Source organism: Phocoena phocoena, chromosome 2 (genome assembly GCF_963924675.1).
Source record: "Phocoena phocoena chromosome 2, mPhoPho1.1, whole genome shotgun sequence".
Taxonomy (NCBI): Eukaryota; Metazoa; Chordata; class Mammalia; order Artiodactyla; family Phocoenidae; genus Phocoena; species Phocoena phocoena.
This window is the reverse complement of record NC_089220.1, coordinates 109839397-109855390: the sequence shown is the minus strand read 5'-3', so window position 1 is coordinate 109855390 and position 15994 is coordinate 109839397. Positions and strand designations below refer to the sequence as shown.

The following is a 15994-nucleotide window of genomic DNA, read 5'->3' as shown; positions in this document are numbered from 1 at the left end:
TCTGTTTGGTTCTCTGCTACCTAGTTTGCTCTTTTCAGTTATCATAGCTTGCAGATCTACAGCCCAGACTCTCTGTTCTTTGTCAAGATGAGAGGACGAAGAGAAAGCTGGAGACAGGACAGGAGAACTTTCATTAGAGTTGGTGACAGACATCTCTTCTCCTGTGTACTTTCCCCACCCCCTCCATTCTGGAGCTTTCTTACTGCTGTTTGTACCTTCCATCCTTTGGCTACGCACTCCCCACCTACTACAGATCTCCTGGCTGCCATCTGAATAGGCCTCCCACTTTGCCCTGTGTGGCTCTCTTGATTTAGAGCTGGGTCAATATAAGTTGGTAGAGTAACCTCCAATATTTTCTTCTCCAAGAATCCCTTTTATGATTTTCCCTACAGATTGTTTATGTCAAAAGATGATGTATATTAACCTATTTGCAGGTCATATTGTTATTCCCAAATTTAAAAATGTAAGATGTAAATGACTAAAAACTAGACAGACTAGGGAAGGTTTGCCTCTGCCAAGGGATGATGGATGCCTGTGGTACTACCTTCATGTGGGAGAAAGGGAGACAGGCAGAGTGTACACCCAAGCCTCTGCACCCCACTCCTGAGGCTTGGGTTGTGGCTGTGTCTCTAGATTTCCATGTTTCCATGTGTGCTCTCTGAAACTTGACCTCACTCTCTGATATGATTCACTTATGCTTGGTATACATGTATGATGCAAATAGGGCCACAGGGGTTTTAAGCTGAGTACAAAACCTTAATCTATATACACTCAAATTCAGGAAGCCTGGATGTAAGAAGGTCCAAAGTAAGGAAAGGTCATTTCTCTTTTTTATTTTTATTTTTTTTTAATTGGAGTATAGTTGATTTACAATGTTGTGTTAGTTTCTGCTCTACAGCACAGTGAATCAGTTATACATACATCCACTCTTTTTTAGATTCTTTTCCCATAAAGGTCATTACAGAGTATTGAGTAGATCTCCCTGTGCTATACAGTAGGTCCTTATTAGTTATCTATTTTATATATAGTAGTGTGTGGAAAGGTCATTTCTCTTTAACTCAATTCTAATTTTAATAAATCATCTCTTAGGGTGTATTATATAATGAATATTTCAAGCAAGTTTTATTATTTTTGTTTTGTTTACCCTGGATACCAAAATCATCTTTACAGTAAAGCACGTATGACAGGCTAAAAACTGTAAAGAAAGTCCCACATAACCTGAATAGCATAAAAATTGATTTCTTTTAAAGTATTTCCTTTGGGAGTTGAATTTTAGATATGCTTTACTAAAAATAAATATATATATATATAACACCAAAACTAGGACCCTGAAACAATTGTTATGGTGTCAGGCACTAGAATGCAGTACAAGTAATGGAGAATAAATTTTATTGAAGTCCAAATTCTGCCATTAACTTCTTTTTTTTAAATTAATTTTTATTGGAGTATGGTTGCTTTACAGTGTTGTGTTAGCCTCAGCCTCCACTGCACAACAAAATGAATCAGCCATACACATACAGATATCCCCTCCCTCTTGGACTTCCTTCCCATTTAGGTTACCACAGTGCACTAGGTGAGTTCCCTGTGGTATACAACATGTTCCCATCCGTTGTCCATTTTATACATAGTATCAGTAATGTATATGTGTCAATCCCAGTCTCCCAATTCCTCCCACCCCACCCCTTTCCCCCTTGGTATCCATATATTTGTTCTCTACGTCTGTGTCTCTATTTCTGCTTTGCAACTGGGATCTTCTATACCGTCTTTCTAGATTCCACATATATGCATTATTATATGATATTTGTTTTTCTGTTTCTGATTTACTTCACTCTGTATGACACTCTCTAGGTCCATCCACGTCTCTACAAATGACCCAATTTCATTCCTTTTTATGACTGAGTAATATTCCATTGTATATGTGTACCACATCTTCTTTATCCATTCGTCTGTCGATGGACGTTTAGGTTGCTTCCATGTCCCGGCTATTGTAAATAGTGCTGCTATGAACATTGGGGTGCATGTGGTTTTTTGAATTATGGTTTTCTCTGGGTATATGCCCAGTAGTGGGATTGCTGGGTCATATGGTAGTTCTATTTTGTCATTAACTTCTTATGCAAAACTTCTACTGAAATTAGTAGAATGGATATGAACAAAGCCAAGGAGTTTTGTCTTTCCAGTCATCTCACCTGTGTGAGAAAAGTTTTTTTTTTTTAATCGTACTTATTTTGGACCCTAAAATGGCTATTTTACTTACCATTTGGAAGCGCGAGAAGAATATAAGATATCATCAATAGGAGTTGTTAAAACACGTTGGTGTACAACATTTAAATACTTCTCGATGTGAATCTGTTACAGAAAAGTTAAAGTTTAGGCCATTAGAGTGGACTTGAGATCCTCAGCTAATGTACTCCATTTCATTAGGTTAACTCTTGGAATGGTGTAATTAAGCCAAAAGGCACAACATGCTATGTGTTTATTTCAAGGCTAAGGTATCATTAGGCAACTCAAGGCCAAATTACTTTATCCCAAAAAGTAGCATAAACAATTGAGACTCAAAGCTTAAGTGACCTGTAGCATTCTTCGCAAATGAACCTACACAATAGTCAGTTTGCTACCTAGCTGGGGAAACTTGCGAGGCAACCCTGACATTGAGTAATGTCTTTCCCTTATGGGGACTTCAGGCAAGCATCAGAGGAAAGAGTTTGGCCTCTAGGTAACAGATTATTTTAAATGGCCAGCCCAAAGACTCCAGCTGGGTCCAGCCCTCTCACCATCACGTAATATAGGACAATGGCATGCTAGTCTGATGAGGCAACAAAATATACCACATCTCTCAGCCTCAGGAGCTGAGCTGGGATGCTAATAACATGGTAGAGTGAAAGTCAGAAGCAAGAGCAGAGACACTGATCATCAGAGGTCTGGAAGATGGAGATGGCCTTTATTTGGACCCATGTGCTAATAGATCCTTGTTTTATATATGAATGTTATCCTGGTCTGAAGATTGGATTCTCCCATGCTCTTATATTCATCTAATAATGATGAAGTCCCTATCTACTTTATTTCTCTGTTCCAAAATTGGTGTATTTCTTTTCTATTTCCATTGTTACATACTAGGTTACAATATTACAAAAATAGCTAATCTCAAAATACTTAAGCTATTAGGGAAAAGTAAACTATTTTTTAGAATCCTGGTGAATTTGATAGAAACTCTCTGCAAGGTATTGGTATGAATCCTTTTTTTGGTCAGGCATATTGTTGGACTGAGTAGTTATTTTTAAAACTCTAAATGATTTTTATCAAACCACATTTTAGGAGTTATCACTGCATAATCATATATTATCAATGCCTGACATTCTTGTGGCATGTAAATCAATCAATCAGTTAATAATCATCCTTTTAAAAAAGGAACAGCAGGGGCTTCCCTGGTAGCGCAGTGGTTGAGAGTCTGCCTGCCGATGCAGGGGCACGGGTTCGTGCCCCGGTCCGGGAAGATCCCACATGCCGCGGAGCGGCTGGGCCCGTAAGCCATGGCGGCTGAGCCTGTGCATCCGGAGCCTGTGCTCCGCAACCGGAGAGGCCACAGCAGTGAGAGGCCCGCGTACCACAAAAAATAAATAAATTAATAAAAAATAAATAAAAAAAAATAAAAAAGGAACAGCATGGGAAAGGTGATGACCAACTGAGGCCCACCTCTGTTACAGAATTACATGGGACCTGTGAGAAGCACAGTTCTTTTCTTCTTGAGGAATCCTTGTCTCCTTCTGGAATTTTATTTAATATCTAAAACACTACTTACTTTTAACCCCATTTCAGTCCTTTTGATTGCTGTTTCAAGATTCTGAATGTCAAGAGTTTTGCCATTTTCCTCAAGTGGGAATTTTGTTAATTTCTCCTTTAATTGATAAAGTTCTTCATGGACCTGGAGGTAGAAGAATATAAAATATAAAAGAATACAGGGCTTCCCTGGTGGCGCAGTGGTTAAGAACCCGCCTGCCAATGCAGGGGACACGGGTTCGAGCCCTGGTCCGGGAAGATCCCACATGCTGCGGAGCAACTAAGCCCGTGCACCACAACTACTAAGCCTGCGCTCTAGAGCCCACGAGCCACAACTACTGAGCCCACGTGTCACAACTACTAAACCCCGCGCGCCTAGAGCCCGTGCTCCGCAACAAGAGAAGGCACAGCAATGAGTAGCCCGTGCACTGCAACTAGGAGTGGCCCTTACTCGCCACAACTAGAGAAAGCCCATGCACAGCAATGAAGACCCAACACAGCCAAAAATAAAGTAAATAAAATAAATAAATTTAAAAAGAAAAGAATACATACATAGTCCACCTAAAAGTTATTTATCTTAAAGGTTTGCAATTTGCTTGAATTGCTAGAGACAATAAAGTTGATTTTAAAGGTGATCATTGAAAAGGACTGTCCTTATGGTCCTGAGACGTGCTTCGTTAGACGGCTCCAGTCACTGTCTTTCAGATTTTGGAAAACTAAGCTTTCATACAATTTTCTATTTGTCCTTCCCCCATTAGAAACAGATCCAAGATAAAACTCCAACTCAAATGGCTTCTGCTTTCTCAGTTGGTAAAGCAGTTGTGTCAGATACAATAAGAAGTTTGTGCCAAACTCTGATTTCTACTAATTGGTTGAGAGGTAAGAAGACAGAACACTTCCGGCAAAGAGAGGTTCTAGTGAAAGCAGTGCCTTTCAAAAGAGAATTATAAATATGTGGACAGGGCCTGCTGGTTTTCCATTCTAGCTGGACCTTCCCCACTTACTGCTCTGAAGAAGCAGTTCTGTAGATGTGGCCTTAATTTTGTTTTATGTAGTCAGAAATGAAAACAATCCTTGAAGAAAAAGCAACATAATGTCATTACTTTAACATTTTCCTTCAATTTGTATTTTCCTTAGAAATGATGAACATCTCTCCAAAGTCAAGCACCCTCAGAATAAAATAGGCATTATGAAATTAGCACAAGATTCTCTGAATTCATATTAGAAACCAAACTTCCACAGATAAATACAGATGGCACCAATTATTGTATGGGCTGCTGCCACAAGAGAAACATTTTGTTATGCAAATTTATGAACCCAACACCTGTTTCAGCGATAGTCACACCAATATAATCTGCAGATCGGGTTGCTAAAGGCATTTTGAAACAGTTACCTTTTCTCTGTTAGTATTACTGGACCTACACGTTGATCCAGCCTGTGTTATCGATTACTCTCAAGTATTCCCAAGGAGTCAAGTATTCAAGAGATCAAAAGATTTGCATCTTTTCACTGATGGGCATCAAAGTCTGGCAGACACATCTGGTCATTTGTACTCTGCACAAATTATCATGTAGAGCCTTCAGGGCTCACAGATTGAAATTTGAACACACCTACTGTTTGCTGGTACACACTAAGGATGAAGATGTACTTCTTTCGACTGTTTTGTCCAAATTAGTGCTGTAAGCTGATTTATTATCTATTGTCTAAAGACATTTGGAAGTACAAAAAAGCAGTTCAAGGGCAAGCCCACTTCCAGGCCCACATTTTTTGTTGTTCGACTTTTGAATGCACTGAATTTCCTTCTTGTAGCTCTAGTATTTGTAATACTTGTAGCTTCATGTATCATTCTGTAATTATGCCCGTCAACTGCTGGAGGGAGTGAAAACCACACTGGATTATTTATCAGGGAACCGAAGGTCTGATTTCTTCATTGCTTTGTATGGACAATTATATGTCTTCATAGAGTTGTGAGATAATATGTAATAGGTCTGGTACATAGTAATAACTTGGTAAAAGGCAAATGAACATAATTCCTTGTTCTATTACTGTTCACACAATGTCCATGCACACCATCCACATTTTCTCTAGTGTTCTTACCAAGAAAAAAAAAAAATTACTCGTAGAATGAAAATGAGACAATGGGTGTGAAAATGAATGAATATAGGCTTTGGAACCAGACAGATATGAACTAGAATTCTATTTCCTCCTTTACTAAACTGAGATGGGCAAATTTACTTAGCTTTTTAGAGCCTTAGTGTTCTTACCTGTAAAATGGGGATAGATAGCTACTTTTCAGAATAGTGGCAAGAATGAAATGAGTTAAAGTACATAAAGTGCTTTGTATAAGGCCAGCCACATAGGAGGGCACTGAACCAATGTTAATTCTCTTCTCTTGAATGGTAAAACCTAGTGAAACGCCTTGCATATAACTGGCACTTAGTAAATGTTCATTGATTTGAATTGTTCTTTCTTTCTCAAGAGCTTTTTACTTTCCTTGCCAGATATTTCTTCTCCCCTCTTAGTAACTGCACATCTGTTTGTATAATTGCAATAGAGACAAGTACTGTAGGAAATGTTTCACCAGACCTGGGTAGAAAAAGAGATTAAGTTCTAAATCTCCATTCTTCAAATAGATCCAATCTACCATACTGAAATTTTACGTGTCACCCATCATCTCTGTGATCATCAAATGCATTGCTTTCCATACTTTTCCCACTTGGAGGAAGATTATTATTTTGACAGTCTGGGGACAGGGCTACTTAATAAGAAGCCCTTGAAAGATTCAATGCAGACGAAAGTTGCTCTAGAATTTAAAAGAGCCAGGCAACCAGACTCCGTTTTGTCAAAAGCAGCCTCATGACTCCATGTTATTCATCTCTGCTAAAGATAAGAGTTTGGCTGAGTCATTCTCATTGCTTCCCCATTCATTTTTATGTTGTACACTCCTGGCAAACCAGACAGAGGGTTTGATAAGAGAGACAGTGATAATATCAGCCTGTCAATCAGCTCAAATATTTCCAAGGTTGGTGTTAACATACAACTGTTGGGTTTTTGAAATATGATTTCCAAAACTAATTAAAAAGCTAATTTGATTGCAAGACTTGGTAATCCTGGTTGCACAAACATATGTTTAATAGTTGGGTCAAACAAGTGTTTATAAACCTATAAAGACACCACAGTATTATTAATAAAGTATAAACACAAAGCTTCTAATACTTAATAATAAAAGAAACCATCTAGGAAACCTCCCAGAATCACCACCACACTTCTTAAAGATTGTTTCACAAATGTGCCCTAACCTGTTTAAGGACCAGCACACACCAGATTTCTTACTTTGGGTGAATTACTTTACTTTTTGTATCTTAGTTTCTTCTTCTGTAAACTGCAGCTAAAAATAAAACCTGCCTACTACAGTAGTTGTTAGGAGATTATCTAAGCCCTCAGCACAGGGTCTGGCTCTCAATAAATACTGGCTACTATTTTAATTATAATGCTTATTATTACTATAGTAAAACCTCAGTATTCTGATCAGTTGAGGAAAGAGCCCGAAACAATTGTAAAAGGTCTGAATTATACACTTGAAGGTGAAAGAAATTAAGTAGCTAACAAAATGCTGCCCAGTAGAGCTCTATGTGGGCATGGTACTCATAGTTCCTGAACCAAAAATGAAAACATGGACTTTGATATATGATCTGATTGGGACAGAATATTCACAATCAGAACTTCTTACATAGAAAATGAAAGAAGATTGCTTGAATTTTCTATGTATATGAGTACCCACAATGCTCATCTTTGATCAGTTTCCTTTCCATAACATGAAAGAATAATAGTACTCATCGGATAGACTTGTTGTTAAGGGTTAGATGAGTTAAATATATACAGCACTTAGAACCATGCATGATACCCAATAACTACTATGCTCTTGTGATTTTTCTTCAAAATCATGCAACAGTTTATATTTTACAGTACGATCTAAAGTAGCAGCTCTCATACTTGAGGGTGCATCAGAGTTATCCGAAAGGCTTGTAAAAACAGATTGCTGGGCCCCACCCTCAGAAATTCTGATTTATTAGGTCTGGAGTGGGGTCCGAGAATTTGCATTTCTCACAAGTTCCCAGCTGTTTCTAATGATGCTGGTCCTAGGACTACACTTTGAGAATCATTGGTTTAAAGAGTTGCTTAATGTATCTCACTGAGACATAGACCTAATATACTATATTAGGGTGAAGCAAGTGGAGATTTGAATGAAGTACCTCTGCTAACAGTAAGGAAGTCCACTTTACGGTAAAGACCAATTATGTAGTTTTGGGGAAATTGGGTCAATTTAGAATCAGCGGTAGTTCTAATCTAAGCCATGTGTCCTACAGAAGAGAAAACTGAGGCCCAGAGAGATGAAGGGACTAGCCCAAAGTTACCCACCTGGCAATGTCATTGCCAGGGTCAGACCTCAGTATTCTGACTCCCAACCAAGTATCCTTTTCCCTGGATGTACTGCTCTTTGGTAGCCTGTTGGGAGGAAATAAATCACAGCCTCAGGTAGAAATGGAACCCATGTTGGCATGTCTGAGAGTGCTGCCATATGCTCACAAATACTCAGAATGCAGTGAAAAAGTAAGGAAGGTCTTCCACATTTCCTTATTATACATGTTCTACATTGTACCAGGAAGAATTTTTACATTGTATCTAGAGATCAGCCTCAGTAATCAGTTTAACTGTAGCCTCTCTTTCTCTGCATAGCCCTCCACTTAGTGTATATGAAGTAACCCTTTTAAGCAAGTGGGGGGGTTGATCAACATGGATATGACTCTCTTAGCTCTTCCCAAAGAGAGGTCTGGCTTTTGCCCTTGGATACTGGGAGGTGATGATCTCTAGGCCCCTGAAGTGTCCTGCTTGACAGGAATGTCTTTATGATGGGGGCTTTGAGCTATGCTGTATCAGTTCCAATCTTTAGAGGAATTAGACTGAAATCATTAGTCTACTCTCTGGGAAGGGCTGAAGACTAAAAGTCAGCCAAATGGGCAGTTTGATTGAGCTCCAATAAAAACTCTGGACACTAAAGTCTTGGGAAAGCTTCTCTAGTTGGCAATAATCTGTATATATTGTCACATATCATGGCTGGAAGGAGGTAATGCCCTCCATGACTCCATGGAGAGAAAATGGCTGGACCATTTTCCATTTGGACGCCTCTTGGACTGTGCCCTAAGCATCTCTTCCCACGGCTGATTTTAATTTGTATCCTTTTGCTATAAAAACACTGTAATTGTAAGCATAGTGCTTTCCTGAGTTTTGTGAGTTGCTCTAGCAAATTAGACACTGTGCGGTGGCTAGGGCTTCCTAGCTGGTCTAGGAATAGCTGGTCTGGAGTGAGGATGGTTCTAGGGACCCATGAACTTGTGCCTTGTGTCTGAGTGAGGACAGTCTTGTGGAGACTGTTCCCTGAGACTTGGCAGTTTGGCTAAACTCATTCTAGGGTGGTGGTGAAAGCAAGGATAATAAAAGGTGAGGTTGGAAGATTTGGGTGATTTATATTGGGGAAGTCTATGAAATTGGTGAGTTTAGGGGTTTGTATTTTGGAAAAGGTGAACTTAAAGAAGTTTCCCAGATGGGAGGTAAGAGACCAAATCATGGCAGGAAGAAAAATTAGACCCTTTAGATCTGAGTAGAGTTCTGATAGAGTGACCTTAGGCAAATTACTTCAAGCCTTAGTCAAGTAGAGGTAAATATGAGAGTTAAAAGTGATGATATATGTGGAAATGTTTTAAAACTATCATATGTAAATGTGAAAAAACAAAGTACTTTTAACATTCTGGAAAAATCTGAGTGTAACTGTCATAAACTGAGTTATATGGGAGAAGTTAATACTTTCTTGATATTTCCCCCCTCAGATTAGAAAAAGCTACTTCCCTGTGTTTTAGTTTGTCACATTTCCACATTCAAAAACTTTAGCTTGATTAGCAATCTTTTATCTTTAATACGTTTCCCTATCTGTATGTTCCCAAGCAAGGTATTTCTATTTTATTTATTATTTTTTATTGAGATATAATTGACATATAACATTAGTTTCACATATACAACATAATGATTTGATATTTGTACATATTGCTAAATGATCACCACAGTAAGTCTAGTTAACATCCATCATCACACATGTCAATAGTTACAATTTTTTTTCTTGTGATGAGAACTTTTAAGATTTACTCTTAGCAACTTTCAAATACACAGTAGAGCATTATTAACTATAATTCCCATGGTGTACATTTCATCCCCAGAACTCATTTATTTGCAAGGGACTTCTAGATCCAAAAAAACTGGGGTGATTAAGAAAAGCAGTTCACATATTTCAACTTCTCCCCAGATTTATCACCTCTCCAATGTGTCTGATTCGTATCTCCTCCACTTCCCTACCTCATGGGATCAAAAATTTCAGAACATAACACTTAAAAATGGTGCCTCACTGTAAGATGCATTTTTCCAAAGTAAAGATCCCGGTGGTGTGTATGGCCCTGGAGTTTTACCAGAGGCAAGATGGTTGTGCTTCGAGAGCTCAACCTCCAGGCTCAGGCTCCGGAGGTGTGTGAGCTTGGCGGGAGAGAGGTCTGGGTTGGCATATCTGGGAGTTCTCTAAGCGGTGCTGCCCCTCGTGTGTTGGAGGCAGTGTGGGAGCGGCGCTCCAAGAGGGTGGGCGTGAGTGGATGGGCGCTGCTGGGCCTCGCTCGAAGGGTTTTAGCTGGGAAGGGACGGTGAGGCCCATTTCCCACCTGGATTAATATGGATCCGATGGGGTCGTAGTTTTCCGTCTCCTGCGCCATGCCTACAGCCGGGCGGGGCTACCTCCCGGAGGAGGCGAGGTCTCCAGGCGCCGGAACCTGCTGCGGAGGGAGCTCGTCCCCATGGCAACGCCACGCGCAGCCCGGCCTGGTCCACGCCGGAAGCGGAAGAGGGGCTGGAGGAGGAGCCGGGGCCGGCCGTGCCTTCTGAGAATGCGCCTTCATGTGCGCGTCTACCCCGCGCGCCGGCGGCCGTGGTATCGCCCAAGGCGGAAGGGGCTCTTGGACAGAACCTGTTCGCTGGCGCAGAGATGGCTGCGGGCGTCCCCTGTGCGCTAGTCACCAGCTGCTCATCCACCTTTTCCGCAGACCGGCTAGTCCAGCGTGAGTAGTGAGGCACCTGGGCCGATTTCCAAGCCCCGGCTGGCGACAGTCCCAGCACCGCGGCCTCCCTCGGGGCCTCTGTCGCCGCCGCGGGCCCTGGCCTCTTGCTCCCCTTGGTGGTGGCCCGAGACTCCTCTGGTGCCCTTCAGACGTGGTCGAGGTTCCCAGTCCGCCAGGTGTCCACCATTAGCTCCTGCACTCGTTGTTTCTCTGCTTGCCCGGCCCACCATGTCGTTCCTTCCAGCTTTTTCTGTAAAGTAGGACCCCAGCCCAGGGGTTGTTGTGGGCAGCCTTTGAGGTGAACCGGAAAGGCGCTCTGGGAATGGTACCGAGGAACGCGAGTGTCAGGTGCAGGAATCGTGATTTATGTTGCCATCCCTGCTCCTGAAGTAGAGAGTGTTTCCTCTGGCTACCCCTTGATGTGTATTTTAAGACTTGTTCGACTTGCCCCCTGCACTCTGCAGTTATTCAGTGCCTTGCCTTCCTCCTGAGGCTAGGCCCTCCACCAACATTAGTTTTTGGTTATTACTGGACCTAGTCCTTTTGCCTCTGGACCTTCATAGTGGTTGTCAAACTAAGTCACTCTTGAAAGAACCGTAGGCGAGGAGGGGAGACCAGTTTAGTAGAGAAACCATAGGGCTGGGGGAATAGGCTCAACTCTTCCACTAACTAACTCCGCAAAGTTGATTATAACTCAAGACTCCTGTTTTAAATGTGTGGCTTCGAGTAAGAACAGTGGCTCTCAGCTGTAACCTATGCCCTTCAGTGTTCTTTGTAAAGTGGTGATAATTTTCACAGGATTTTGTGCTTAACCCAGAGTAATCTTTTGGTAAATGGTAGATATTATTATTAAAGCACATTCTCTCTCTAGCCCTTAGTTTCCTGATCCTGAAAATGGGGCATATGAATCTATCTCACAGGATTCTTTGAAGGACCAGTGATGTGACATTTTGAAAGCATTTTGTAAAGTGTAAAGCATCATATAAACTGTAACGTCTTCCTGTAGTACCTGTCAAATGACGTCACTGCAGCACAAGTGTTCTGTAACTTAGTTATCATTTGTGATCACATAAAAAGTTCCTTAATTACAACACTAAGTGGTAACTGCTCGAACTATGCCATCTCCTTGTCTCTCATCACTGCTCCTTCCCATTTTTTCCTTTCTTTTCTTTTTGAAAATTGTTTTGTTCTAAAAGTAGTGCATAGTCCATTAAGTAAGATTTAGCACATGTAGAAAAGAAAATGTCAGCCAAGGTCTCATCACCCAAACACAAATACTGTCTTAACATTTCTGTGCATTTCCTTAGTTTTGTTCCCAATGCACAGGTTTTAAAAAATTGATAATTACATTTCATATATAATTTTTATATTTTATATATAACATGTAATATTTTTAACATTTTATATATAAAAATTCAAAGTATTGTATCAGAAATATTAAATATATAAATGTATAAAATTATATATTTATAACACATTTAAGGTGTATGATTTGTGTAAATACATATATTTATATAAAATATACTTTTATGTTTTACATATATTTCATTATTTTTATCTGATATTTTTCATCCACCATTACACTGTAAATTAGTTTCCATCATATATTACATCTAGAGAACATATAAGAATTTGCTCAGAATTCTTAAGATCCTGATGTATTTAACTTTCCAAAGGAATTATATGCATTTGGATTTCCATTACTGATATATGAAAGTCCTTTCAAAGCCAATCTCAGAAATATTTGTTAAGTTTTCTTTTGGTTATCACGTGCTTTAAGGATCAGAATTGGCAGACACGGTCACTTCCTTGAAGGAGCTGATTACCTATAGTTGGGGAATAGTAACACTGTACTTCTTTAAAATATATTAGCATCATTGGGAATAAAATTAATTCTGTAAAATAAAATAATCCACTTTATTTCCATATGTAAAATGCTTCTTGGATAACTTTTGTGTTGCTTAAAATTAGATGACCTTTCCTTTGTGATTCCATTAATGTTACGTAGTGAAAAATAAAATAGAAGCAGTTAGTGAAGAGATTAATTGAGTAAGGAAAAGTGAACTATAAAAGAGGGCTTTTACCATTTCTTCCCAGGTTAATGATTTGGGTAACCACGGATAGTATGAGCATGTAGTACAGTATTTGCTGAGCATTGATTCTGTTTTATCATAATTAAAGATTGAATTAAATTAATCACAAATTGAGTCTAATTTTGGCATAAAAGATGGAGACTACCATAATGAATGACTTTTAAGTGTTCAGTGACATTAAGCAATATATGATTTTGGATTGAATCTAATTTACCTTTTTGGGAAGGTTTGGTTCCTTCCCATGCATCAGGAAGAAGAACATTTAGGGTTTCTCCAGTTTCTTCCCTTCGACACCTGATCTATTTTACTGCTTTTGGGGACTTCCCTGGTGGTCCAGTGGTTAAGACTCCACGCTTCCAATGCAGGGGGCACGGGTTCGATCCCTGGTCGGGGAACTAAGATCCCACATGCTGCGTGGTGCAGCCAAAAAAATAAGAAAAGTACTGCTTTTAACAACAATGGGAAATATTTCATAACCAAGTAACCGAGTTTATTATTATAAGTATACATGAAATAAAAATCAGTAGGCCTCTACTATGGATAAACTGTGGACTTTGTGAGAAGCTTTTTTCCTTTTGTCGCTCAGAGGCTTTATGTGCAGTATTCTGGGTGGATGTCTGACCTCAGATAAAAGGGGCATTACCGGTGTAGACTATTAAAGGGAAATGAAGGCCCAGAATGCTTATGCAAGGCTGTGTGTGGTGTGAGAGCAAGTGTTGGTACCCCCAGGCCAGGCCTCTTTCCACCCCACATGTTTATATGAACATTTTACTTTTATTCTGGAAAAGTGTATTCTGATATTAAGAACAGAGCTAGTCTCTGTGCCAGTTACTGCAGCTGAAAGGACTGCTAAGAGACTATTCCTGCCTTCAGGAGGGATGTGGTGAAAGTATGTGCTTCACCTGTGGAAATACTAAAATGTTGATACCTAAGTTTTGGCATCTTACTCTATTTTCCTAGAAGGAACTTTAGATAGAAAAATCCCATTTGGTTTCAATGTATGTAATGCTAACTTAGCAACTGTAAGCCATTTAGGTTCTACACCTGAACATTTGGAGCAGATTTTTTTCTTCTAGCGAAATGTGGGAATTTGGAGATCTTATAATAAGCATTTATATGTATATCAATATTCTTCCCAAACATGTTTTCACATAATTTAGTTTGGTTCTTGTATCCTTGTGAATTCATGGAGTCAGAGTTTCTCCATTTTATAAATGAAGAAACGGGGGCTTGGAAGCACTAGGTGAGTTGCCTAGAGTGCTCAAGTACCAAGTGCTGGAGCATATGTTCTCATTTGGGATTTGTGTGCATGGGCTGTCTCATTGAAATGTGTTGGAATTCCTTAGCAATCAGAAGTATTTAAGGTGGTGGCATTGGTGAAAGAACTGAGAGAAAAGATTAACTCAAAAGAAGCTTTTAAAATATGCTCGCATTTCCATTTAGAATGGTTGAAGTCTTAATTATAAGTGAAAAAAAATCCTTGCCCAAAGGACCTGTATTTTAAAAAGGGCATGTGCATGCCTGATGGTCTTTAACAGTGTCTGGATTTTTATTTTCTCAATTGAGGGAACCCAAAGTAGAAACACTGTATATATTAGTCACTCCTGCTATGTAGAATTAACATTAAAATTAAAAGGTTGTTCCAGATCATCTCTAACATCCGTTCTAGATGTAAAATTCTACGTTATCGATTATTTTTATGTTAGATTATATAATGCTTCATGTTTATCTTTTGGAGACTGAAGAATCAAGCCTGATTTTAAAGTTGCAGTAGACACTCCACTTGTAGTAGAGAGTTTGACATTTTGTGTTTGGAATTCAGATGCATTTACCCATAGAAACAATCTGCTGCTCCTCAGGTTTCTAAAACTGTGCAACCAGGTAGCTCAATTATATGATGGGTAAACTAGGCTTTGGGGAATTATGCAGGCAAAGCTGGCCATCAGGTATGACATTGCTGCTTTGGGAAACATTCATTCTTCTGTAAGACTGGCAGTTTGTTTCTAGGTCTGTCAGACTCCTGTAGTTACAAAGGGATCTTAAAGTAATTTACTAAAGAGAACATTCTTATTTCACAATAGGGGCTATTGTACAGCTTAGCCAATGTTATCTAGCAACAGAATAGGGATAAGAATTTGGGTCTTCTAATTTGCGTTTTTCTGCAGCTGCTTGAGGTATTCTGAGTAGAGCCTTTTACTCTGGGAATAAGTAGTAATTTTTGCTTAAGCAAAGTTGCTTATTTTGTTGTGGTAGGAGGACTCTGCCTTTGATTGGATTGTATATTTCCAAGTCTTTATTTTCTTCAAAGGAAGAAAGATTGGGCCAGCAAGATTTACCCCGAGGGCCTAGAGTTGTCATCACAGAATGATTTATTAAGTGGTCAGACTAAAGCAGTGATTTCAAATGGTAATGGAGGTGGGGGAACTTTGATTTGTTTTTAACTATGATACTTAATATATTTTAAAATTTTCAAATAACATTAAAAGAAAGCTCAAGATTGTTATCTTTATTAAAAAAGGGATGTTAAGTCATCAACCTTAAGATTAAATACAAGTCACATTCTCTCCAGACCCAAAGGGACTTATAAAACACATCCGTGTTATCTTCCTGTGTGTCTGTGTATGTGTGTACGTTTGTGTATGTATGTATAATTAAAGGTCAAAGAGGTGGTGATTTTCTCAGGTTGTTCAGCTCATAAAAGTTGGAGATTCAATTCTAGTTCTTTTTTTTTTTTTTTTTTTTTGCGGTATGCGGGCCTCTCACTGTTGTGGCCTCTCCCCTTGTGGAGCACAGGCTCCGGACGCGCAGGCTCAGTGGCCATGGCTCACGGGCGCAGCCGCTCCGCGGCATGTAGGATCTTCCCGGACCGGGGCACGAACCTGTGTCCCCTGCATCGGCAGGCGGAGTCTCAACCACTGCGCCACCAGGGAAGCCCTCTAGTTCTTTTATATATGTGAAATATGATGAACTTCCTGG

The 15994-nt window shown here is 39.7% G+C and overlaps 2 protein-coding genes across 2 annotated transcripts in view; one reads left to right on the top strand and one right to left on the bottom strand.

The window, feature by feature from the left end:
- IQCH (IQ motif containing H) overlaps positions 1-10583 on the bottom strand; it is a 212359-nt gene extending 201776 nt beyond the window's left edge. The window contains exons 1-3 of the mRNA XM_065871349.1: positions 10533-10583; positions 3797-3919; positions 2255-2346 (exon numbers count right to left, since the gene is read on the bottom strand). Coding sequence (XP_065727421.1) covers positions 2255-2346; positions 3797-3919; positions 10533-10583 — 266 coding nt within the window. The remainder of the gene's footprint in view (positions 1-2254; positions 2347-3796; positions 3920-10532) is intronic.
- Positions 10584-10807: 224 nt separating this feature from the next.
- Positions 10808-15994, top strand: part of AAGAB (alpha and gamma adaptin binding protein) — an 81644-nt gene continuing 76457 nt past the window's right edge. Inside the window, exon 1 of the mRNA XM_065871987.1 lies at positions 10808-10925. Within this exon, the coding sequence (XP_065728059.1) occupies positions 10853-10925 (73 nt within the window). The 5' untranslated portion in view covers positions 10808-10852. The remainder of the gene's footprint in view (positions 10926-15994) is intronic.